The 27,572-nt window shown below is 36.3% G+C and overlaps 2 protein-coding genes across 2 annotated transcripts; one reads left to right on the plus strand and one right to left on the minus strand.

The window, feature by feature from the left end:
- Positions 1–3,229: 3,229 nt before the first annotated feature.
- On the plus strand, positions 3,230–13,741 carry LOC125810251 (SUMO-conjugating enzyme SCE1). The gene is made up of 5 exons (XM_049489759.1): positions 3,230–3,398; positions 3,530–3,613; positions 7,745–7,897; positions 7,988–8,101; positions 13,383–13,741. Exons 1-5 carry the CDS (start codon positions 3,330–3,332, stop codon positions 13,443–13,445), a joined length of 483 nt encoding a protein of 160 aa, XP_049345716.1. The 5' UTR covers positions 3,230–3,329; the 3' UTR covers positions 13,446–13,741.
- Positions 13,742–14,778: 1,037 nt separating this feature from the next.
- Positions 14,779–18,518, minus strand: LOC125810310 (uncharacterized). Its single transcript, XM_049489818.1, is given in 4 exon segments — positions 14,779–15,174; positions 15,177–15,604; positions 17,357–17,463; positions 17,994–18,518. Coding segments are annotated over 4 exon segments (1,287 nt in total). The 5' UTR covers positions 18,438–18,518; the 3' UTR covers positions 14,779–14,866.
- Positions 18,519–27,572: the final 9,054 nt, after the last annotated feature.

The following is a 27,572-nucleotide window of genomic DNA, read 5'->3' on the forward strand; positions in this document are numbered from 1 at the left end:
TATTTGAGAAAAAGTTGGAATTTTTTTGTGAATTAGTGTTTGGTCATATAATTTGTCATTACTTGACAAATATATTTGACAAACATCCCTAGTCCTAAACAAAAACTAGAATTTGGACCAAATTCTAGTATTTGAAAATTTAAAAAAATTTAAAAATTACCCCAAACTTTTATATTTTATAGAAAAACTCATCATTTATAGTTTTGGACTAAATTTCGTTCCTAGTTTATTGTACAAAATTTATACCGTTATATACATATTTTTTATAATTTTTATCCAAGTTTACTCTCCGGAGTCACTTGCAATTACAAGTAGTAATAGTAGTTTTCACATACAAATCAATGATATTTTCTTTTGTTTTCTTCCTCTTTTTTCAACTTCATATTAATTAAGTTCGTGTCATGGCTTTCCATGAAATATTTTTATTATAAAATGATAATACAAACTTATATGTATTTAAAATAATTTTTAGAACTTATAGGTATAAATCATATTTTTTTAAAAGTTAAATATTTCTCCCAAAATCTATGGCCAAACGCATGGTGAATATGGAAATAATTCTATTTGTTCCGTTGATTCTTCTCCCTGAATTTTCTTCATGATTCGATGGTCGTTAATAGTATATTTCTCAAACATTGATGATTTGGACCTTCTTGAGAATTAATTGATTTCCATGTAATGAGAATTTTGTGAATTTTCTTGAAGTATTTGATAGTCAGGAAGAGTTTGACCACATCTTGATCTCTTTGTGAATATTTCATCAATTTAAGAAATTTTTGAGATACCTCTTCAAGGAAATATATTAGCCTTTATATAACATAAATTAAGATTTATGATAAAGTAACCCCAAAAATTCTAATTGATATTAAACTCATCTTAAAGAATCTCACTAAATTTCAATATCTACAACATACTTCAGTCAAAAGTATTTGAAATTGGTCTTGACTAGTCAGATAAAGCTTCAGTAAAAAAAAGTATTATTTAGCTATGCAAAGTTCACAATTTCAATAAAAGTGTTCGAAATTGATCCTACCAAACCACACCAAATGTCTTAAGTTTTCGGCTTTCACAAACATACAGTTGAAACGAAAATGCTTTGAGTCAAACATAAATTTTCAACTTTCAATCATATACATGAAGTAAATTCCAAAACAAGTAAATTTATCAAAAAGTTAACTTTAAATATAAATTAAATGACGATCCCAAAAACTAATATTTTACGTCAACTACGGTCCATAGACCCTCAAGGTACATCGACTAGCGATACCAACCATCCATTTCCCACGTGAGCCCACATACATATTTGCGTTGTTTTAACGCTATAATATAAATTTCAACTCATTAACTTCTTAATTAAAAACCTACTAAAATAAGGACCACAAAGGTTACAAAAGAATATAAAATCTATTTGTACTTAGATAAAAAAAAGATAATTTTATTATATTATTATTTTTTAAATATAATATTTTGATAAATATTAAATGATAAATTATTTCTTAATTTTTAAAATTAGATAAATCGAAAAGGACAACTAACTAGGACGAAAGTAATATTAAACAAGTAAAAATATATTCGTGAATTGTTGTTGATTTAATTTGTACCGTCCAATTCTGTGAGTCTCAATATTCAAGTTGAGTATTTGTATGGAAATGTTCACTTACTTTTGTTTTTCAAATTTACATATCACTCTTTAAAATAAATTTTAAAAAGAATTACACCTTTTTTATACTTAATAATAATTTTATATTATTGTTTTCATTTTATTGAAATAATTTATATATATATATAATTTATTTTGATTTTTCGGATGGCAAAGTTTAAAAAACTTTCTCTTAGTTTTTTTTAAAAAGAAAATTTCATACTCAGTAAAATACCATTATATATATAATGGAGACAAAGAGAATAATGATTTTTTTTTTAATTTATTAAGTTAGAAATGTGGAGAAAGACATGCAAACATCTCGCATTTTCTGATTTGGTGTATAATATCCTGACCTATTTTTTATTATTATTTTTGCTGCAAAAGATATAATATTTATATATAGAATAATAAACACCTTCTTCAAGAAATTTATTTTCGTTCAATATTTTAACCAATTTAATAAATAAATGAAATATATTACCCATACAGTTTACAACTTAACTGTTGACAACTCAATGTTTTATAACTTCAATTTATTACCGATTTTTGTTTGTCCTGATTTTTTCATTCGTGTTTGATACCTATATTAAAATCTGATTAAATATAATTTTACAACTTAAATATTTAGTAACTAACATAAAGTGACGCAACCTTGTCAGTTTGGTTTCCAATTTCTTATCCTGTATGTATTGGAATCTCTAATATTGCATTGAAGCCTAACTAATTTAAATTGGGAAAATTGTATGAAATAACAAACTATTAATTCAAATTAAATACTATAACCATAGTTTATTTTAATTGTAATTCACAGCAAATATCTCCTTTTTTTGCCATCTGATTTGGTATACAATTAGCCATTTTCGGTATACAATTAGTCATTTTATACATTTCGGTATAAAATGTATAAAATGCATTTGTGTTTGTATAAAGCGAGAGAGAAGTGTATATACAAATACAAATACATATATTTTCATCCTATACACTTATAATTATACAAATACAGATTTTATTATATAAATTACAATAAATGAATTTATACAAAACTGAACAATTTATATAAAATTGGATGTTTGTAACGTATTATACAAATCAAAAGCTACATAACAAACATAAAATTTGCTATGGAACGCAAATATGTAAACTATAACTATAACATATAAATATAATATTTTTATATTTGCTATATGTGAAAATTGTTCATTTAATTTTTTGTCGTCTATAACTCATTTTGGAAAAAACACTTCATATAAAGAAAGGATCAATCCACAGTGTCAATACATATTTGTATATAATTTCCACTTGCAAATGATTAAATAGTATTTATAAATTAATAGAGAACTATTTTATGAAGTATTTCAAGTAAAATTATAATTTTCATTCACACTTTTAAATCAGATTAATGCTGAGTTTCAACTTCAATTTCAAATGCTAATTATATTTTCTAATCGAAGAATCTATTTGAACTTTTATTTTATTAGTGAGAGCTCGATTTCCCGTCTTATAATCTCTTCCACGAAATTCAACATTTAAAAAATAATTTTCTAATTTCCAACTTGGATCACATATCTTGACCCTAAATTTTTTTGTTCCCAAGAAAATTTCTCTTTAAAATGGCAGCGCAGCCAACAAAGCTTCAAATACTTTGCTTCTTTTTGTTGTTTTTTGAGATAAGACTTGAGAGACAACAATGTCTGCAGGTATTGCTCGCGGCCGTCTTGCTGAAGAACGCAAAGCTTGGCGCAAGAATCATCCCCATGTTTGATTTCTCTCCTCTTTTTTCACTTATATAGATGAAAAGCTCAGATTTTTCCAAGTATTTCTTAATTCTAGTGCTTTTTTGGTCTTTTGATTTCAAGATTTTGATGTTTTTGTTTGGTTGTTGTGTAGGGGTTTGTGGCTAAACCTGAGACACTTCCAGATGGGTCAGTGAACTTGATGGTGTGGCACTGCTCTATTCCTGGTAAAACAGGGGTAAATTTTCAATTTCTCATCAACCCCATCAGTGTTTTAGTTAGTTTATCTTCTTGTTTTTCTTGTTAGGATGTAAAGATTTCAACTTTCTCACAAAATTTGTTGATTAGAGCGTGTGATCAGTTAAAGGGTCAGTCATTTGATTCCTTTTGTTGAATAACATCTGTTTTCTTATTTCTGGATTGAAGCCTTTGGAAAGGCATCAATTGTAGCTTCTGATGTTCTGGGTTTTCTTGGACATTATGCTTAATTAAGACGCTGCAAGATTTTTGATGTGTATGTTGATCGCGATACTGCTATCAGAATCAGCCTCTCTACCTCACTTCTGAGGTGAGGTAGAGGTAAGGTCTGCATATACCCTACCCTCCCCAGACCTCACTATGTGGGACTACACTAGGTATGTTGTCGTTGATGATGATTTTGATTGTAATACTTCTCAAAATTGAATAGCTTTTAATGATTTTGAACCATCTATGTATACCCTTAGTAGTGTGCGAATGAAGCTTTAACCGATGCCTTGGTGACTTTGGAATTCACATTTTTTCCTTGAATTTCTTAGTAGCTTTGAAGACATGGTTTCTCGTTGTTTTGGTAAATTTCAAAAAGTATAGTATACTTTGGGGTGCATTATGCATACATTTTACCATATTGGTGTTGCTTCTATCATATTTGTGAACAAGAGTCTAAGGGCTTTAGATGAGGTTTCGATGAGTTGCTGGTATTTCTGTCACTACGCTATGCCTCGTGGTTTTCCACATTAGTTTGAAATCCTTACATCAAGTCAATATATGACTATATCACTATTATGATTAGGATTTGTTGTTCCGTCATACTTAGGAAACAAGTTTTGTTGGCTGCAAATGGAAAGCAAATGTCCATTCGTTTTGATGGTTAACTTATTTCTCATTTTTCATTTGAAGGAAGTGAACTCATTCAGCCCTGTCTGAAATGGATAATAAGTTTTAAAAATTAACTACCTCATATATATGTAGAACATGATAGTAGCAAGTAGGGGTGGATTTAAGAAGGGCTATAGGGTGTCACGTGACACTGCTTCCACGAGAAAATTTACTAAATGTGGATGTACGATTAGAAGGGAAAAACAGATAAAAGAGATATATACTACAAGGTGACACTTCTTAAGCAAAAGTTGTGCGTAGCTCAGTTTGTAAGACTTTGAATTTTTAAAGCCGAGATCACCGGCTCAAACCTGCATAACCTCATTTTTTATACAATTTTTTTTTTGTTCTTTTAACCTTCTTCATCACTTTAGCACGGAGTACTTATTATTTTATATTCTTTTGCCCTTCTTTCTCACTTTAGTACTACTTATTATATTTTGAATACATTTTTAAAAAAAAGCTCAATCAAAATAAGTTATAAGTATTTTTCTTTTATTTTTTTAAAAGACGTATATATATATATATATATATATATATATATGTACGCCACTGGTAGCAAGTGTTTTAAGATGCTTTAATCTATGACATGAGATTTTTTGAAGCGTTACATCATGGTATTCATTTGCTCTTAAGCGGTAAAAAGTGGATAAACTACATTTAGGGATGGGAACTTTGTGGACACATTTATTGTTACAATTCTCAAAATAAAAAAAATTGTGGATTCAGATGCTTGGACGATTTGAAATCACATTGTCGAAGATACTAGCTTCATTTTCCTTACCATTCTAAACTACCAATGATTTCAAGAAGATGGTTGCACTACCACCTTTAAAATAGACGTTCGATTTAATTATATGAAATGTAAGGTAATAAAAATTAAATGCGTATCTATAATTCGTTGATTCTATAATCTCGATAAAATGTCATTGAATTTACAAAAAGTGGTTAGAAGTTTACCTTGTTGAGACTAAGAAGCAAGAACTGGTGTTGTTCGATTTATTTAAAATTAAAATTTTGAAGTTTTTGTCTGACTTTGAGTCTTGCAAACAGGAAGTAGATTAAGAATATTAAGGTCTAAAAGAACTTTTAAATCTTCATGATGAGTCAAAACTTAAATTGAAGTAATACTGATATATGTACAGTTTTTGAAATTTCTTAGAGGATTATTTTTTGGTCTTACTGTACATACTCCAATCTTGAAACTAAATGAAATTTGAACACAACACAATACTTTTCCTTACCAGTTTCTTGAATAAGCTTTACTTGTTGAGAGTGAAATTGAATGTTCATAATAGGTCTGACTATTTAAAGCTAGATTGAGAAAATATATTGAGTTGAGCTAAGTAATAAAACTTATGGAAGCAAATGACTGTTATATACAAATGATCAAATGGCTGATGCTCCTTAATTTTTTCCTTTTTCTCTTGATACGTTTTGTTTTTCGTGTTCTCCTGTTTCATGTAACCGTAGTTGTATTATGGAACAATTATGATTAATAGAAAAGAGTTGGGAACTGTTGTCTTCATAGAAATAGATTCTTTGTTTTGAAATCTCAAGCTACTAGCAAATGTTCTCTTTCTTGTAGCCTATTGCATGATGATATTTGTAAGAAGGTAACCATAGCACTAGAGTTCTTAACAGTTTTAAAAAGCGCAGTACAAAAGGTATCATTTGTTTGTTTTATCCACTACCTAAATTCTAACAGGATCTTGAATTTGTTTTGGATAATAATATTTCTAATTTTGGTATTAAAGAAGTACCAACACCCTACTATAATGATGACACCGAGGATGAGATGATGAGATTCAAGATAATGAAGGGATTCGTTAGCATATGGGACTAAACTTCGAACAAAGAGAGAGAAAATATAAAAGATTTTTTTTTTTAAAGCAAAAGTTATCTAGAGAAAAGAATACCAAAGAGGGGTTTGATTTCCTGACTCCAAGGACAATTTTTTTCCTTAGCATGCACACCTTATCACCCTGGGTGCCCAAGTTACATATATGTAAGTTCGTAAGAGTTGTACCAGCATTATACATGGTACGGGGGAGAGCGTGGGTACATGTGAACCCAAAGTCCTCCATGTGGGTTGCTATTGTCTAGCGGCAGATTGACATTAGCAACCTGTCACATACTGTCTACCTTTCTTATATATATATATATATATATATATATATATATATGCACACACACATTAATGTTAGGAAAGAGAATTCTTATTTATGGAAAATTTATTTGTGGCGATATGCAGTATGGATTTAGGGATGGCAATGGGGTGGGGCGGAGCGGGTTAGTGTTTTTGCGGGGGTGGAGCGGGGCGGGGCGGGTACATAAGGTTTTTGAAGAAAAACATGCGGGGTGGGGCGGGTACGTGGGTTGGGGAGTTTTTTAAAAATCATAAGTATGTTCAAGAATTTTTGTAGTAGTACGTAACTGGAATAGGAAAGGACTTTGAGTATATCAAAATTGTTCTGGGAAATCGGGGGCTAGTCAAGTAATGTCATAATTGTTTTAATGCATGGCATAATTATCATTAACTCATACTTAAGTAATAATTTCACTCCCCTCTAATTCGACAAACTTTAATAACTCTTGTATAATTAATAGAGTACATCACTAATCAAATCTATATATAAAAGGAAAGAAAAAGCTGGCAGAGGACTTAAGCTTAGTTTAGTGCTTCAGTTAATGAACTATATATATTCTACAACTTCTATATATATTCTTCAACTTGGATTGTAAAATGAAGATATATATATTATTTCAACGTTAGCAATAAAGAGAGAATCTGGTATATTTCTTTTAATTAAAAAAAGGAGTAAATTATGCGGGACGGGTTTATGCGGGGTGGAGCGGGGGCGGGGCAAAAACATAAAATTGTGCTATGTGGGGCGGGGCGGAGCGGAGCGGGGTAAAGTCTTTGCAGGTTTATGCGGGTTTGCCCCACACCCGCCCCGCACCGCCCCATTGCCATCCCTATATGAATTCCACTTATACTTTGTGAATCTCCCCCTCCCTCCTTTGAAGCATTTCAAGTCTTTCGGATGCTTGTTACAGCATTTTGCCCAACATTAACAAAACCATTAAACTTATCAGCAAAAAACATTTAACTTATATGTTAAAAACAAGGATCCGTATGATGTGTCAAACATTGCCTTTTCTGATTCTCAACCGTGTACCTTTATAGTAGGAGTGTCTTTGGTTACTAACAACTTTTGTGTACATGCAGACGGATTGGGAAGGTGGTTGTTATCCAGTTACGATTCACTTCAGTGAAGATTATCCTAGCAAACCACCAAAGTGCAAATTCCCACAAGGTTTCTTTCATCCGAATGTGTATCCATCAGGAACAGTTTGCTTGTCGATCCTCAATGAAGACAGTGTATGTGGAATATACCATTTCTCTGTACTATTTCACTTGTTTTCTGTGTTTACATTATGACGGCTGTTAGCTGTGTTTTATCATCTGCAGGGTTGGAGACCAGCCATTACAGTGAAACAGATACTCGTTGGTATCCAAGACCTGTTAGATCAGCCAAACCCTGCTGATCCTGCTCAAACTGAAGGGTATCATCTCTTTATTCAGGTAAGTTTGGTTTCCTCAAATCAAATTTTATTGCATTTGTCCCAAATCAATTGTCTTACCCTCAATTCTGAATATTTCCAAATCGATTCTTCTTGAAATGGAAAAATATGTTTTGTACTCTCCAATGTATTTTCTATATGACATCCCGAAAAAGGTAGTAACTACACATTTAAACTTTTAACCATGTGTACAATAACGAAACCAACACAAACTAGGAGATAAGAGACTAATCCTAGTTGGACTATAAACGCTGTAAATATCATCTGTCTTTATTCCCCCTTAAGTTGAGCAGGGTGCTGAACTACTGTCAACATGTTCCTTAAATCAAGAAAACGAGACTCTGACAAGGGCTTGCTGAGCACATCAGCAACTTGATCATAAGTACTCACATATCGAACTGAATGTGACTTAGCACGAACCTTATCCCGAACAAAATGGAAATCAATTTCCATATGTTTCGTAGGAGAGTGGAAAATGGGATTAGCTGTCTAGTAGGTAGCACTAAGGTTATCACACCAAAAGATAAGTACAGCAGATGTGAAGCAACCTATCTCCCGAATAAGGAATTTAACCCATGTAATTTCAGATGTAGCTGCTGCTAATGCCCGATACTTAGCCTCAGTGCGGGACCTAGAGACAGCCCGTTGCTTCCATGAAGACCAAGAGATCAAGTTATCACCAAGGAATATAGCAAGACCAGTGGTGGATTTTCGATCATCCACGTCCCCCCCCCCCCACTGATCCGAATCAGAATATTCGTGAAGCAAGTTATAAGCCATGGGAAGCAGCAGCTTTAACATAACGTAAAATACGTTTCACAGCCATCTAGTGAACATCCAGGGGACAATTCACGAATTGGGATACTTTGTTAACAGCATAAGCAACGTCTGGTCGAGTAAAAGTGAGGTACTTAAGCGCCCCAACAGTGCTGTGAATTAAAGTTGGATCATTGAAAGGGACACCAGAAGTAGAGGGTAGCTTCGATGCAGGTTGCATGGGCGAACAAACAGGACTACAAGCAGCCATATGTACTCGATTAAGAAGGTCCTCAACATATTTACGTTGAGACAAAAATAATCCCTCACCGGTCCAGGTTGCTGTAATGTCCAGAAAATAAGAAAGAGTGCCAAGGTCATGAACAACGAATTGGGACTGAAGCTGTGTTACGAGCGACTTGGTTCAAGTAGGGTTATTACCCATTAACAATATATCATCGAAATGTACCAAACAGAACAACTTATCAGTAGCAGTAGACATGTAGAATAAAGAGCTATCAGTCTTGGAACCCAAGAAGCCAAGAGAGAAAAGTGCATCACTTATTCGTTTGTTCCACATACGAGGTGCTTGTTTCAGATAGTAAAGAGAGCGTTTCAGCATACAAATATGATCAGAACGAGATGGATCAACGAATCCAGGAGGTTGCGACATATAAACAACCTCATCTAAGTGCCCATGGAGGAACACATTTGAAATGTCCAGTTGTGTGATATTCCAACCTTTAGTCACAGCTAAGGAGAGTGACAATCTGATTGTTGTTGCCTTGTTGGCTTTACCACCGGACTAAATGTGTCCACAAAGTCAATCCCAGGATGTTGATGCTACCCCTTAGCAACTAGCATGCCTTATGGCGATCTAGAGACCTGTTAGATTTCAGCTTTTTTTGAACACCCAACGACAACCAATAACATTCTGAGAAGATGATGGAGGTACAAGTTCCCAGGTGCCATTCTGAATCAAAGCATTATACTCTTCAGCCATCGCACAACGCCAATGGTTATCCTTAGCAGTTTGTGAATAACAAGTAGGTTCCTCACTAGAATGGGTAATCGCAGACAAGGAAAACGGAAGCTTCGGTTTTAGCGTGCCTGTTTGAGTACGAGTAACCATACACTGAACAGGAGATAGTGGAGCCGGGGATGAATTAGGTATCAGATGGGGCAGTAGGTACGACAGTTTGAGAGAGGTCAACACTCAAGGGAAGACCATCATTATGATGTGATGGAGTTTATACAGATGGTAGCGGGGAGCTAGGTAGTGGTGAGTGTATTTTTGTTTCAGTTGAAGGTTGGTGTAAGATTGGACTAGGTGATGGTAATAGAGAAGTTATAACATCTGTCTCAGAGGAAGCATGGGGTGTTGGTTGTGAATGAAACATGGGTAGTTGTAAAGTTATTGGCTCACGGATAGAATTGGTCGATGATCTAGGCACCTGTGCATCCTGCGAGGAAAATGGAAATACATGTTCATCAAATATGACATGACGAGATACAAATTTTTTTCCAGAAGCACAATCAAAACATTTATACCCCTTATGAACTTTACTATATCCTAAGAAAATACAAGGTTTAGATCTAGGTGACAAATTTGTCCTTTGCGTAAGGACGAAGCCAAGGAACACGAAGACAACCAAAGACACGTAATAAGGAGAAATCAGGATCTGAAATAGAACACAAAAAGGGGATTGATGTTTTAGCCGTGGTGTAGTTAGTCTATTAATAGTATAGACGACTGGTTCAAAAGCATTAGTCCAAAAATAAGAAGGAACATTAGAATGATGCAAGAGTGCTCTCCCTGTTTAAACAATATGCCTATGTTTTCTTTCGGCACAACCATTTTGTTCAGGAGTATAGGGACAAGAGGATCGCTGTGTAATCCCATTGTCACGTAAATATTGAGTCAAGGCATGAAACTTGCCTCCCCAGTCAGCTTGAAAAGATTTAATAGATAACCCAAAATATTTTTCAACAATAGTACGAAATTGGATAAATATACTCCAGGCTTGAAACGAAGAAAGTAGATCCAAGTATATTTACTAAGTGATAAAAAAAAGAAGACATAATATAGATAGCCATCATTGGAAACAACCGAAACAGGGCCCCAAACATCTGAACAAATTAAATCAAGAGAGGCAGATGCCTTAAAAGTAGACTCACTAAACGGGACTTTATGACTCTTACTAACAACACATGTAGTGTATAAACTAGATGATTTACTAGACGTTAAAACAGCTGTGGGTAATGCTCGACGAACTGTAGGATAGGATGCATGCGCTAGACGAGCATGCCAAACACCAAAAGAAGCAACAAAGAAAGCTAGTGAGAGTAATTTTGTCACTGGAAGAGAATAGAGTCCATCCCTACTCGGGCCAGTGTGTAGTATTCCCCTTGTTACCAAGTCCTTAATCAAAAAATGGTGAGGAAAAATTCAACAAAAAAATTGTTAGACTTAGCAAAAGAACTAATAGAGTTCAAATTTTGAGTAGAAGTAGGAACGTGTAGAGTATTATCAAGTTTAATTTTTTTATCAGAAGCAGCGATGAAACATTTACCTATGTGAGATATGGTTAGTCTAGAACCATTACCTAGAGTGACTTCCTCAGGACCTTGATATTCAAAATGAATAGCAAGGTTATCAAGATCAGAGGTAAGATGATGCGTTGTACCACTATCCATCAACCAATTCTGTATAGGTGAGCTTTGGGTGCTGGCTAAATTTGAGTCAGGGCGACCGGATATTCTTGTTCCATTAGGAGTTTTAGGTGAGGGACTGTCTCGTGCAACGTGCCCTTTGCCTTCACAATTGTGACAAATAATCGTTGGCATGTTTGAAGGTATTGGATTAGAGGGCTGGTAGGAAGCACGATTCTGAGTCGACTGAGAGAATCCTTGATTCTGATAGCGTCCATGACCTCGATTACCTCTTCCTCCTCTCCCACGACCACGATTCGGAGTGAATGAACTGTGTAAACTGTGTTGTTGGTGCAATAACAGTAAGAGCTTCATCTCTTTTTAATTGTCGTTCTTCATTCAACAACAATCTATATAAAGCGTAAAAAGAAATCTCCTCTTGACGTGATTCGAGTGATCTTGTGAAAGGATGATAAGTTGGTCCTAATCTAGCAAGAACAAATTCGACCAAATCGTTGTTGGAAATCGGATGCTGCAAAGCGGCCAACCTATATCCCTTTGCCTTTATGATATAGGACTCAATACTTGCATTCTCTCTTTGTAAATTATGCAACTGAGCTTTTAACTCATGAATTTGTGGCCTTGAACCGGAAAGCAGTCACAAGTTTAGTCCACGCTTTTCGAGCAGTTTCAGCACCAACTAGTTGAGGTAATATACCTTCAAAGACTGAAGCAACGATCCAACTTAGGACAAGTTGATCTTCTCTTACCCAAGAACTATGTGCTGGGTTGGGTTGATTGTTATCCAGAAGCCGTTCTGGAATCAGCTCATCACCTTCAATATTATAATCAAGACCACAACCCTTAATCATAGGAAGAAATTGTCTCTTCCACAACAAAAAATTGGAGGATGTAAGTTTAACAGGCAGTTGATGGGCAAGGTTGGGAGAAGGAAAGCCAGTAGCAAAGGAATTCTGTGTAGTGGGAGATGTTCCCGACGGAGCAGAGGAGTCACCTGCCATTGCTGCTTAAATTGTGTTCGTTAGATTTTTATTTATTTTTGGTTGTTTAAACCTCTTAGGGCTCTGACACCATGTAGAACCTTTTTCAATAATAATATGTGATGTACATGAGTGAATATACTTAAGAGTCCTACGATTAGACAAGTACAATAACGAAACCAACACAAATTAGGAGGTAAGAGACTAATCCTAGTTGGACTATAAACGTTGTAAATATCATCTGTCTTCACCATGGACCCATATTTCATTAAAATACAATAAATTTGATAGTTTAGACTGATAATTGATAACCATGGCGGATCCTATGAGACAGTTTAATAGGGGACAAGAGACTACAAATTTAACCATCTTAAGCAGTGTACGCCACCACTTAGTATGGGAGTACTACTCCCGGAATGGTAAAGTGTTCCCATAGCTTTTATTGTTGGCACTATCAGCTAGTGTACTTATACTATTCATGTCTCGCTTCCCACTGATTGTTTCAATTTTAAATTCTGGAACTGTTCGATGGAAATCAGGAGTTTGGTACTGCCTATATAACGTTGACGACAATAAGATTTAAGTAATTAAAAGTAGGCTCTCTATTATAGTTTAAACTTTTAGATTGGATGGTCATACACTTCAGAGCAGGCCAAGATCTTGGGGTTGGGTCTGAGTGTCATCACTATCGATTATCAAAATAATAAATAATAATAATTTTCATGTGCTTGGCCCATGAAAAAGAATCAATGCTTGCTTGTCAAGGGACGTGTTTGAAGACAACATAATAAAGTAATTAAAAGTTTGATGTCTTCAATCGTTCAAGCTTTATTTTTAAATGAGATGATTCCACTCATGGTCACATTTATGCAGGATGCTATTGAGTACAAGAAGCGGGTTAAGCTGCAGGCCAAGCAATATCCGCCTCTGGTGTAGTCTAAATAATGCTCGTATAATCATGTGTATGTGTGTGTTCTAATGCAAACTTCAAAGTAAGCTGTTCATAGCGTACTGATAGCTGGCACTGTTCTGGCAATATGATGCTGATTAGTTTTGTTGCAGCAGCGAAGTAAATCGTTATAGTTGGAATTAATACCTGATTCTGCTTTTCATTGTTCCTAGTCATCTTATATGTGTGTGTATTAACATGCAAACTATAATTGTTTCAGACGATTGAAACATGTCATTGTTAATTTCTTTTGTGATATCAGAGTTCATCTTTCTATTCCTAATTTACTTATCTCATTATGTGTACTTTATGTTTTGTTCGTAAGTGTCAGCTTTCTCCTTCATTTTACCTTTTTATGATGAGAAACTTTTTCCTAGTGTAAGCCATCAAGAACCATTGTTAACTGACGAAGTCCTTTGCATCATATTTCAGAGCTTGTTAGTCTTTTACATCGTGGGTTGTTGCGTAGCCAGTCACGGATTCAAGATGTGAAATAGTCTCTTGTATAGATCAAAGTGAGGTTGAGTACAACAGACCCAATGTGATCTTATCTAGGGCTGTTTGTGATTCGGTTTGGATCGGTTATTGGTTAAAATCAAAATCAAATTAATCTAGTTGGCTTTTAAATTTCTAAAATCAAACCAAACAAAAAATAACCGTCGCTTTGGTTATTGTCGGTTTGGTTCAATTTTTCTAGGTTTTTGGTTTGAAAGTAATAAGTTTTTGAGGACATACGTATATCCATAGACACACACCTAGTACATGAACAATTCACAAAAAAACTATTGTTGGTTCAATATGCAATTAAGCAATACTAGAGTTATCATTACACAAAGTGATTCGATTAAGAAAAAATGTAACTGTTTTATGTGAAACAGGGTAGATTAAGACTAAAGTAGTGAATTTTGATGGACTTGGTCTTAAAATTGTATTAGTTGAGCTAAAATTTAAGTATTGCGCTTGAGAAAATGGTAAAATTAAAACTTAAGTTAATTAAAATAAACAAAATAATAATTATAAAATTTATATATCTATTTGATCAATTTGGTTATTTTTGAAGTTGTTTTTTTAGTAAAAGCAAAACCAAACCAAATAGTATCAATTTTCAAAATTTAAAACCAAATCAAACATTGATTTTTCTAATCGGTTTGGTTCGAATTGCAATTCGATTTATTTTTTTAACCATAACCATGAACATCCCTAATCTTATCTTTCCATGGAAATGATCTCACATTTCTTGCGTGTAACCCCAATTGTATCTTCTATGTAAAAATAAATATCACTCCTAAAAATAATTCATAAATTTGTAGTACAGAATGACGATCTAACTTTTCTTTTTGCTACCAAGAATGACAATCTGTTTGATTGTTTAACTAAGTGGTATCTAATCTAACTTGCAGAAGATAATTTATGCCGCGTCTCCATTTGGAGATACAGCTTCCTCTTGAGTCTCCTTCACATAAAGTGGCACACTCACTCCAAGTTCCCTTAATCGATTTACCAAGTCATAAAGGAATTCGAAGGTGAGTTGGGATTGCTGGTTGAAATCCTCTCTAACGCTTGGCTGGATCCGAAACCACTCTCCCAACATCTTGTGCACATGAGAACGGATCATTCTCCATGGCACTGGATGTCTCTCACACAACTTCAAATAATCTACGAGTAACTCAGCTTGGTCTAGCTTACCATCTTCTTTGATTCCTGCAGTGCTCAATCCCATTCAGCAGTTCGATATCCTGCAAATAGAGCTGGATTCTCAAGAAGAGACTCTGCCGAAAGTACCCCATCAGCACCAGTCTTTTCCAAGCAGTTATGTACATCATCCATGTGCCGTATATCACCATTAGCAAGGACAGGAATTCTAACAACGTCTCTAACAGCCTTGATGGCCTCCCAGTTGGCTCTGAATTTCTTTCCATCTTTTTCATCCCTTGTTCTGCCATGCACTGCTAAAAGAGAACAACCAGCATCCTCCAACATCTTTGCATAACTAAGTGTATCTTGCAAATTAGGGAAAACTCGTATTTTGCATGACACAGGAACATCAAGATTGCTAGCCAACTTTTCTACCAGAGACTTCACAAGGGGAAGATTATCCATGAGGAATGCTCCGTAATTCCCTCGTCTCGCAATACGCTGGGGACACCTGCGTGGGAAATACAATTTAAACCAACTAAAATAAAGATACATGGTAAATGATCCGAGATCTGATTAGATAATCCGGTAAACATAGCGTAAGACAAACTACAGTAACATGCATAAAGCATTCTGCTTAGAAGTGGGAAAAAAAGCATCACAATTAAGGACATGCTCATCTTGAACTGGAAAACAAAAGCTGCTTTGTCCCTAAGCTCTTTACTCCTAATTCAATTTTTTACTTCATATACTTCAAATTAGCATCTATGCTCTGGCAATAGCGCAACCCATCAAGCCGAAGTACTTTTCCAAATTTCACAAATTTTCTGCATCTTGAAACCTATTACAACATCTAAAGCAATCCCAAATTTGTTATTCTTCTGCTGCTCTACATCTGAAGTCGTCAAGAAGCAAAACTTGTTCATTCTGTGATCAGGACCTGGAGCCGGTTAGGTCTGTACCAAATCTATGCCTCCTCGAACAAGAAGTTGCTAGTGCACCATTTTATGAAGTCAATGACGTAACAAAATTTACAGTTAACTTCATCAAAATCAGTCGGCGACTCGACCAAAAGGAAATTTAGTGGATCGAACTTCAAAGAATGGAATTCTCCCAACATCGAGCCTGCTAATAGGCCTTCCAGTGGGAGTAATTTTTTTCACGTGGCAATCCTAATGGAAACCTTAAGGTCATCCTTTCTGCTACTTGTAACAAGAGAGCAGCAATGCCGTTATTATATATCATATTTTACTCAACATATGGTTCTCAAGATACAATAACTCATCAAAACGATCGCTCAACTCCCTATAACCTAAGTTGCTCGGACTCGGGTGTGGACCTAAAGGTTGGATCCTTCATGATCTAATTTTTAAGATTTGGGGATATGGATCCATGTATGGATATGGGTGCGGGGATTCGCCTAAAAATAATTAGAATATCTAAAAATAGAGCAATAAAACCTAAATTATGAGATGTTAACTTGAGGAGAATCTTGGCAGGAGCTTTACCTTGTCAAAAAAAAGAAAAAAAAAAGAAAAAGGAGAATCCTAGAAGGAGATCAAAGGAAAAGGAGTGACATAGATATATTTAATAAAAGGTATTTCATTTCCTTTGATTTCACCTTAGCTTTTGTATTGATTACAAAAATCATTAAAATTGTCCAGACTTTCCCCATCGATTTTGGTCAAAGTACCCAAATCGGTTGACCAAATCGGACACGGATCCCACAACCACACCCACGTCGTGTCGACATGGGTATGGCACCAAAAGTGAAGAGTCCGAGCAACTTAGCCTATAACCACGTAGTTGACTTCAAGCAGGGCATAGACAGCACTAGGTGGCTACTATAAGTAATCCAGTAAGGTGAAAATAGTTACTTCAGGGAGAGAAGGAGGTAGAAGCAAAAGAGAGTAATGGATATTACCCAACTGTTCATAGCAAACCCAAAAACAATTGTCATAAACTGACTTTTCTGTACCTCAACTAATTCCAAGTTGCAGATAGAGCCCATGATGTAGATAAATGTTTCTCAAGCAAAACAGAGTCCAGTTTTCAAGAAACTTGTACAAACTTGAATGTAGTATCCTTATCCCTAATTACTAGGTTAAATCGAAAAGTTAACTCGAATTACAACTGAGGCGAAGATGTATTCACAGTTCAAATACATTATATCCCTTCATCCCATAAAGTGTGTTGATGTCAAGAAATACAATCCAAAATAACAAATCCTAAGATTAGACAAAGGAAAGGAAAAGGAGTTTACCCCAAATTGATGTCCACATAGTCGCAGTAAGGCTCTACTCTTTGAGCTGCTTCTAGCAAAGTGTCTGGATCATTAGCACAGAATTGAACAAAAAGTGGACGGTCCTCCTGCAATTTACAAAATGACAAAGGGATAAAGTACGAGATCAGAGCCTGGAAATACAAAAAGGTACTAAAATATATATCAAACAAGGTAAGCAAGAACTTGACAAATTACGATGTAAATTCTGCAAGTCAAATGTATTTTTGTATAATTGTTCAGTTAGAACGTCAAAAACATTTCTCATCTTAAGCAACAAAAGTGAAAAATGAAGTGATCATCACATTCCATAAAATCATGCTATTATAACTTTTTCATTCTTATATTCAACAGTTTGTCTCTTAAGGAAAGTTAAAGGCTTTGGAGCACTATGAACCCTCAAAATTGCATATTAGTGAGCCAAAATTTGAATATTATGGGTTTGGGATTCTAGTAAGTTACGGGTTCTAAATTACTAATTTGTACACATTCACTGAATTTTTTTTTATGACAAATACAAAATTTGAACTGAAGTTACTGGATTTTACCGACGAAGAAATTTCCACTGACAAAGTAGTTTACAAATCTGAATTTCCATACAAGAACGAGAATTAGATACCTTGCAGGTAGTAAATTCAAGAGAGCGATACTTCTCATTTTCACTGAAGATACGGGAGTGAAGCATAGGTGTATAAGCAGCTTGAGCACCATGCTTTCGACACAGCAGACGAAAAGGCAACTCTGAGTTGTCAACCATCGGAGCAACAATAAGTTTCGGCTCTCCTAACTTCTTCCAATGAGCCCAAGCTCTCTCTATCCGTGCTTCCCCCTTAAAGTAACCGTTCAAACAATTCAGTCCAACTGGCTGCCTCTCTCCTTCTTGTTCAATGATAGATGAAGTGGTGGTGGCGTCGGAGCATAGAAGATCATCGTCGTCGACGACTTCGCCGTTAATGGAGGAATTTAGGGTTTGAGTAGCCATGGAAAAGTTTCTATAAAGGTATGTGTTGTGGCGAGAATTTAGGTTGAAAATGGAGCTGACGGAGATAAGTTGGAATCTCATGAGGAGGCAGTGGGAATGGCTACGCCACCCATCGCCGCCGTTATAGCGGTTGAAATGAAATTAGGGTTTTAAATGGCAGGGGAAGTGCGTGGGTGGTTGGTGCTTAGGTGGACAAGGCATTTTGTTTTCGAAATACCATGTACTATTGAAAATAATTCCAATGTACCTTTCGTTATATTTTTGGATTAAATATAATTCTAGTTATATTTTAGGCTAAATATATCTTTATATCTAACAAAGAGACACGTAAACGGCTAAGAGAATGAAGATAGGTTGTGTAACTGGGAGAAGGTCAATACCGAAATCTATTTCTATTTCGGGAGGAACACCGGGTAGATTATGAGGAAACACTTTCAAAAACTTATTTGTAATGGCAATCGACTCAAGTGTAGGGGTTTCGAAATCGGTAACCAAATCCATACAATATGATATAAGCCGCCCTTAGAAATCATTTTTAGCTTTAAGACAATAAACAAACTGACCTATATGCATAGATATTCCACTATAGTACGGGCTCATTTGAAAACTAAAAGTTAACCACTCGGGTTCTACAATCAACAAAAGCATAACAAGAATGGATCCAATCTATGCCAAGCATAACATCAAAATTCAACACATCAAGATCTACAAGATCAACATAAGTGACTATGGGATAAGGAGATGTGATACTTTCTATAGACTCTCTTAGCCACAATAGATTCACCAATAGGAGTAAAGACAGAAAAAGGGTCTAACAATACATTTGGAGAAATATTAAATCTCATAGCCACATATGTCGTCACAAAAGACAAAGTAGCACCGGGATCAAGCAAAACATAAACAACAAGATGAAAAACTATCAATATACCAATAACATCATTGATAAAACCCTTTTTATCATGTCGAGTTTGAAGTGCATAGAATTGATTTTGCTTTGATGTACTCGAACCCGAACCACTAGGTGGAGCTTGCCTACAATCATTTCTCTTGTCAATTCTAGATGAACAATCTCTCAAGTAGTGACCACTCTTGCCACAACCAAAATGATTATCTGTACCCATCAAACATTTACCCTAATAACTCTTATCACACTTTTGACATGCGAGAACTGAAGATCCATTTCCACCATTATTTCCTCCTTGAGGCTTAGGGTTAGGCGCCCTTTCTTTGTTGAACTTAGGAGCCGGAGCATTGGAGGAACCTTGAACAGAAAACCTTTATTGGAACCTAGAACAATCATGTCTATCAGACCTTGAATGTGAAAAGTCACCGTCACTAGTCTTTGCCCTCTTTGCCTCCTTAGACCTTTCCTTAAGCTTCTCCTCTTAAATTTGTTGAGAATGAACCATTAAATGATAAATATCCATTTCCTTGATAAGAATGGTTGTATGAAATTCCTTAACCACCATTTCAGACACTCCCAAAATAAACTTGCTCATCTTTGCCCTAGAATCAACAACCATAGAAGGAGCATGTTTGGACAATTGTGTGAATTTCAAGGCATACCCCTTCACAGACGTATTCCCTTATGAAGGTTGATAAACTCAAGCAACTTTTCCTCCCTCATTTGAAGGGAAAATAATTTATTAAGGAAAGCAACCTTAAACTTCTCCCAAATCGCCCTCTTTATCTTCCATTGGTTAAACTAAACTTGAGCAACACCCTTAAGTTGATAAGCGGTCAATTCCATCTTTTCCACTATGATCCCTCCCATGATCTTTAAAATCTTATAAATCTGATCAATGAACTCTTGAGGATCTTTCTCAACCTTGGAACCATAAAACAAAGGGGGAATCATCATAGTGAAGTCCTCACTCTAGTTGGTGTTGTACCCACTTTAGGTTCACGAGAGCATTAGTCTCTCTATTTTCTTGAGGCGTCATAGCTTGAGCCAACACTTGAAAAGCGGCCTAGAACTCTAAATTAGTCAGTTTTTCGGCCAATAGATCCGACATAACTTGAGGAACTTGAGAAGTATTTTGTTCCACATTCTCATTCACATTCCTTCTAACATATGCTATTCAAGGGGCCATATCCTAAAAAACATTGGATAAGGATTAAAAGAGAGACACATAGATTTAAACTCTATTGCACGAATTTAGAGTGATGAAATAAGTGAAATTTCCTAAATGTCCTATCTCTTCCTATTCATAAATGTGGCACGCTTCACATTCATGAGCAAGACTCTACTCGATGTGGCTTGTGAGACATCCTAGGACCTTTCTTTGTTCTATGAAAACAAAGTTTGTCACGATCCAAAGTATACCCTTGGTGTAAGATGGTGTATAGAACCTCAGTACACCTACTTGTCGTACCAAATGAACTCATGAAATCCAGTATATCCCTCATCCCGAAAGAATGAGATTCTACTTGTCAGGTAGAACCCGTACACATCATCTTTTGCTAAATTGGACCCAATAGATAGGTCATTTAAGACAATCCTATGAGGGCATGTCATTAGGGAATAGAGGTTGCTAGTAGAGACTATCCTATTTGAGAGTCCACCAAAACACTCTCGATGCTAAGTCTAAATTCCAACGTAATAGACAAATGTCAAATATTCTTTACAAAATAGGAAAGGCAATGATCAATAGAAATACCGAAATACCCATTTTAAGATCAAAACATAAAATAGCTACTTAAATTACAATTCATGTGTAAGTGAGAAAACCTTTCACCAAAGTGAATCCATATATGATAAATACCTTAGACAATCATAATCATCTTCGTATGTGAGATAACCTTTCACGACATCATTGATACTTTCATATAAAATCACCCTATCATCATAAATATTATTTTCATAAGACATGCATAACCTCCCAAAATTTATGAATGGGTCCATATAATTTTAATTAAATATCATGTATTAACATTAAATCATGCATTAGAAGACTTAATCAACAATAAAAATCATAATTGGATGAAACCCATGTAGAATTCGGAAGAACCCTAATTTGTTCAATTGAATTTGAGATTGTGGAATTCAAAACCTTGGGGAACGCATGGAGAAATGGACTCCATGGGTGAATACCCACATACCTTGCTACTCAAAGCCTAAGATGAATAGTGAATTGATGCACTTGAATGAACTATGGCTTCTTTTTCTTCCTTAGGTTAGGAGGGAATTCGGGAGAATGAATTTGGTTGGGTTTTGTGAAATTAGGAGAATGGGTTTAAATTAGGTAGTTTTAGGACTTAAAAGCTTTATATAGGGATTACGATAGAAGCAAAAATGACATATTTAAGGATTAAAACAATTAGGAAAAGACCCAAAAGCCCCTAAAAATTAATTGCCGAAACTTTCTACGGTCCATAGGGATTTCTACGGATCGTCCTGTTCAACTGTAGAAAAGTTCAAAAGCCTTAACTTTTGACCAATTTTGATGAGACCCGTCTACGGCCGATAGAATTTCCTATGGTTTGTAGACCTTAATTATAGAATTCAACTTTGATCTCAAAATTTTACTAAGTGTGGGACCTACCTATGAGACTCATCTGTGACTCGTAGATCATTTGACGAGCCATCTTAGTGAATCGTAGAAAGAGGTACTGGGACTAGATTTTCAAAATCATTTAACCTTTTTTCTACGAATGCCTTCTACGACCCAGAGAATAGACCCATAAAACACAACAATATCCAAAAAATGTTCCCTATTCCTGACGAGTCCCCTATGCTCCGATATGATTCAATCTAGTTGGATGACTGTTTGACCTTCATGGAGGAGACATTTGCTATTTTGGCTAGAGGTATTAGGTGGTTGCATTCAAGGGAGATTATTGTGTCTAAAGTGCAGTGTAGGCATCATTTAGTTTACAAGTTCACTTGGGACCAAGCGTGACTTAAGAACCAAGCATCTCTACCTGTTCGAGACTTCAAATACTTTTTGGCTTTTTACTTTTGAGGACGATAGTCCTTTTAGAAGTGGATGTTGTATTGACCCTCTAGGTCATTTTATCTACTTACTGTTGACCACGTGGGAATGATAGTTTGGTCACCTAACCATTCATTTGGGTTTTATACGAATTTTTATATTTTGTAGCTTTTAAAACTTGAACGGTTGATTAAAGTTAAATCATCAGGTAAATGGTCTCAAAATACAATTTTGATAGTTCTACTAGCTCAGGAAGATCTAGTTTAGTATAGAGGGACATTTGGTTTGGATTCTAAGGCTTTCAAACTCATTTTGAGCAACTTTGTGGCTTTTGGCATAATTGGATTCTTGGGTGTGGGACCCACTTTTTGTCGATACAATGTCCGTTGGCAGTATTAACCTCTCCGTTGAGATTGGATACAAAATTTAATAGGGTAGCATAATTTGTTTCTGTGCATGAGATTCTGAACGAATCTCGAGCCCTCATCGGGGTGAAACTCATTGTTTGAGCTAGTGCAGCCATTGGTGCTGCACCTCAATTTGTTCTTCACATCTGAATATTTTGAGCTGCATTTCACGAATTCAATGAAATTGGTTGTTGTAGTTGCAGGCTTGGCATGGAGTTTATGTAGGCCTTTCATCTTAGAATTCACTATGCTATTGTTGATCCACTCGATAACAATGACGGACCGCTGGTCTCCAATCATTACTTGATCATCGAGATTGCAACCTCTGTGTCTCACTATCATGATGATTAATGTGGTGGCTTTTATTCTGTTTGTGCCTTTTTCAGCATCTCATTTCTTATAATTCCTCCTTGTGAATAACTTTTGGTGCTCAATTAAGAGTGTAAATTGTTGATTATTGTTGGGAAGTGTTTTGGGACATGGTAGGCTCATTTTTGGCACGTTAAACATGTAAGTTTCACTCGAATCCTCTCCGTTTTGATTTTATTTATTGAATCCTCAAAAGTTTAGATGCATGATCTGTTTTGGGGCATTTTGATTCTCGAATTGTGCCCATTTTCTGGGTACAAGCTCGTTGAGCTAGTAGGGATCCTTTGATAGAACTAATTTAGGGATTGTTTGCGTGGATCGCATAACAATTTTTTTTGCCTCGTTTTAGTTTCATCTTTAATTTCTTCAAATTAGGTGTCTAAATGACCATATTAATACTGGGATCATTAATATGATATTGTGTCATCATTTAGAGGTGGCTCGGAAGGGAAAGACTTTGATTTAGAGGTTAATGAAGCACACATGATCGGCTGCGAGGTGGGATACTACTTACTATCCTTACAATTTGTTTGTGATGTGCTAGTATGCTAATTAGCTAATTGCGGGGATGGTTTCAAGCATGTGTTGGGGATTGTATCGTAATTGTATTGCCTTAGCCTTATTATGGTTATTTTCGAGTAATTGTTGAGATTTCTATATTTTGTTAAATTTTTTAGTCTCAGTGAGTCTAGCTTAGGCTAGAATTGCCTTAGTGTTGTTGTTGAGAAGTGTTGTCCTAGGTTTGGGCTAGCGTTACTTTAGAAGTTGATTTTTGGAGCCCTCATTTCACGTATCAGGACACTTCATCCAATACTAAGTGTCAACGATCATAAAGTAGTAATATAACCCAACTAAGTGAGTAGGGGTCGAGTCCCAAGGGAGTGGTTTGTAATTGAGAATCAATAGGCAAGTAAGAATATGCTCAAGTCAATCATAGTTAAAAATATTTACGAATAAAAGCATGGTTCAAATTAGGGGTGACACAAGTCTCAAATATCAGGGGGGTTTGTTTGTATTATCGACTACAACAACAAATAACACGAAAAATAGCAAGTATGGAGACGGGTTCTTGGGATGTGATTGGATTTTGGGCTAAGGTAGATAATCGGGTAATTGCAATTAATAGTGAATAGCTGTAAATCAGTGAATAAGCTAGACTTTAGTAGGGATAAACTTTCTCTCGAACAATCTACCCCGAATCAAATTGGTTTCTCTCGAACACCAATAAGCAGCAATTAAGCACAACTTTCGCTTTAGTCCATTCACTCTCTCGAGCTGAATGTGTGGAAAAGGGTTTAGGGTTCACTCTTTCGAGCTGAACCCATGACAACCCTATACCCACAGACCATCGATTCAGAAATTTTGGTTTTGAAACCTCACTCTCGAGCAAGCCAAAAACACGAAGTAAGGATTGTATTTGCAACTACAACCCATTAAGTTCAACCACAACTACTGAATGAAATCACTTTTAAACAACATTTACACTATCAATTAACAATACCCAACAGCTAAATCAACCCATAATCACATAATCACACCCCAAGAATTGGGGTTTTAGCTAGACATCATAGAAAGGTAAAACTCGTTACCAAGTTGTGTTTCCATCAACTGGGTAGGATTGATATAGTCTTTACAAAGGTCTAAGATGAAGAATCTTCAACACCCACTTCCAAATTCTCAGAAATGGAAATCTTCAAATCTTCAAAGCTAAGGAAAATATTGTCTTCAAAAACTCAGTTCTAAGCTAAACAAAAATGAAAGCTATTCAATGCTAGATACTAAATTAAGAATTAAAAAATGTATTTATAGTCGCACAAAAATATGCTGCGAAGGACCATTCGGTGCAATAAGTCGGGATCGCCGATCCACTCGGCGATCTGCCCTTTGGTCAATTCCATTGCCTTTTTGCTTTGGCCTTCAACATCTTCAAGTTTTGAAACTTTGGGCGATATGGCACTGCATCGCGGAACCGTTTGGTGACTCGCCGACTGCTCCTTTCTATCGTCGACACTCGCCGACTGCTCCTTTCTATCGCTGACTTGATTTTCTCCTTCAGGGCTTGACACACTCGAACATTAGGCGAGACCATGGTCGTTCGGCGAATCGCCCAATGGATTAGGCGATCTTCAGGCCTTCTTTTCTTCGTCCTTTCAACTGTCTTGTTCCTTTTTGCTCATTAGTGTCCATGCTTTGTTCCTCAATCCAGATACCTGAAATTCAAGGATGTACATTAGTTATTGGCACAAAATATGCATTTGAAGACACTAAATCTATTAAAATGAAGCCTTAAATGAGTCTAAATCGCGAACTCATCAACACCCCAACTTAAACTTTTGCTTGTCCTCAAGTAAAACTCAAGTTCGGCAGTTCAAAAAGGATGTCTCAAATCATGAATGCACACAAGAAGACTCAACTTACTCATGCAAAGATCAATTGTGCACTCAAAGGTTCAAGTTGTGACTCACCATTATCAAAGAATCTCAAGCTCACAATGCTTGCTTCAAATGCAAGTTCAAGCTCAACAAAGGTACTCAAATGCCCTCACACAAAGAATGATTCCATATTCACACACAATGATTCACAATTTAAATCTCCGAAATCAAATCCAATGCTCACTCTCACAAAGATGAACACAATGCATGACTTCACCCATAGGTTTGCCCGTATTTTCCAATCAACCCTTGTTTGAGATCACTCAAGATTAAAAAGGTCTTTTCAAGGCTTGTAACGGGGCTGAGTGCAAAGGTATATCCATTTAGGCTCAATGGTTGTAATCCTCATGACATGTGGTGCGAACAACACTTTCTTTCCTTTTCTTCATCATTCTCATTCGTGCTCAAAAGTCACCCCATTATTCATCTTCCATGAATTGTTTGGACACCCCATTTTCTTTGCACATTCACAACTTTATTCCACAACTTTTTCATTCTTTTCTTTTTTTTTTATATGGAGGGGTTCCATTTTTCTCATAACCATGGGTCAAATGGGACTTTCTTGCACTTCTTGATTTACCTCCTCTTTTCACCACACCTAACTTAGGCTTTTGGCATAAGTTGGCTATTCACACAAACAACAAATCATGAGGATTATGGGTAATGGGTCAAGAAAGATCACAATTTTATCAAGTTTCTTCCAAGAAAAGGGCTAAGGCTCAAAGGATGTTCAAATGAGGTTCACACACTCACAAGGTAGGCCGCAAAAAGGGTATAATATCAAATTGTTTCACACTCTTCAAAGTTGCATAAGATCATATCAAGAGATTGCATCACTTAGTAAATCGGGCCAACGGGGCAAATTCTAGGTGTCATCACACATGGTTCATGGTAATCTCATCACACAAGGTATATACACCAATGTAAATCAAGACTCCACACTTTCGCTAGTGCCCGGTGCATCAATCTAGACTTGGGCATCAGTGCCCGGTGTTACCTCAGAAGGAACAACTCCACTTGACCCGCCTATATATGTTTGTCAGCGAGGTCTGAATCACTGGCTGCACGATTGTCTCCTCAAGATCCGGCAAATCTCCATATATATTCTTCTCCCTGATTTCTATCAGCTCCTCATCGGTCTCTGCATCCGACTCCTCAGTTGCTGCATCATCTCTATGCACATCTCCGGTGGTAGCCGGAGGAATCTCTGAAGTCTCGGGAGCATCTAAATCATTTGTAGCCTCCAGTAATGAAGTGAAGTAAGTAGACTTAAGATAGTCTACGTCCTTCCTCAAATCAGCAACTTTGGCTTTCAAAGCTATAACCTTGGAGGTCTCCCCATGCCTGCTCTCACAAGGCTCAACTCTCTTGGATGAGTGTCAATAGAAGTCTGGAGGGGGGTCAGTGCAATAATGATGGCACTCTCGATCATCCAAGGGATGTCTCTCTCAAGTCTGGTATCCCTCATGTCAGCTGAATGGGCTAGGTTCCCCATATTCAAGAGCATAGCCTGAGTGATCTTGGTCTGTTGGGAGGAACTGGATGTGCTTGGAGCTTGTGAAGAGGAGGAAGGGGAAGAAGTACCTGAAGGCCCGGAGGCAGGAGTAGGCGAAGATGTCTATGCAGGTATAGAATCGACGTCCACCTCCGGGGATGTATCCACCGGAGTTTCCCTCCTTCTGTCAGCCTCCTCATGAGTGTACTCCGCCTCAATACGCTGGATGTCAGTAGAGGAGGAAGGTGTCACCTAAATGTCTCTCGTATCATCTCGGGGTACTCTATCTCACCGACATAACTCCGTGATCAAAACTGGGAAGGGTAAGGAAGTCTACCTCTACTTGGCCCTCATGGCCATCTCCTGCTCAATAAGGAGTCCCAGGTTGATGCTCCTTCGGATATGATAGCTCCAAGGCAGGCTGCCTTAGGATGACGTAGAATGGACTCGTTCTGGGATGGCATTATGGTGCTGCTAATGAAGCCAAACCAGAAGCGAGCAGTAATACTCAAATCCTTCTTCTCTATAGGGACCCCTGCCTCGATCCACCTCGGGGTGGTATCAGAAATCAATGAAGC

The sequence above is a fragment of the Solanum verrucosum genome, unplaced genomic scaffold, assembly GCF_900185275.1.
Source record: "Solanum verrucosum unplaced genomic scaffold, falcon-dt-bn FXZP01000038.1, whole genome shotgun sequence".
NCBI classification, from domain to species: domain Eukaryota; kingdom Viridiplantae; phylum Streptophyta; class Magnoliopsida; order Solanales; family Solanaceae; genus Solanum; species Solanum verrucosum.

Excerpts from the sequence above, each read along its gene's own strand:
- LOC125810251 (XM_049489759.1), top strand. The coding sequence starts at position 3,330 with ATGTCTGCAGGTATTGCTCGCGGCCGTCTTGCTGAAGAACGCAAAGCT. Across the intron at positions 3,614-7,744 it reads CTATTCCTGGTAAAACAGGG|ACGGATTGGGAAGGTGGTTG; the intron begins GTAAATTTTCAA and ends GTGTACATGCAG. Across the intron at positions 8,102-13,382 it reads GGTATCATCTCTTTATTCAG|GATGCTATTGAGTACAAGAA; the intron begins GTAAGTTTGGTT and ends ACATTTATGCAG.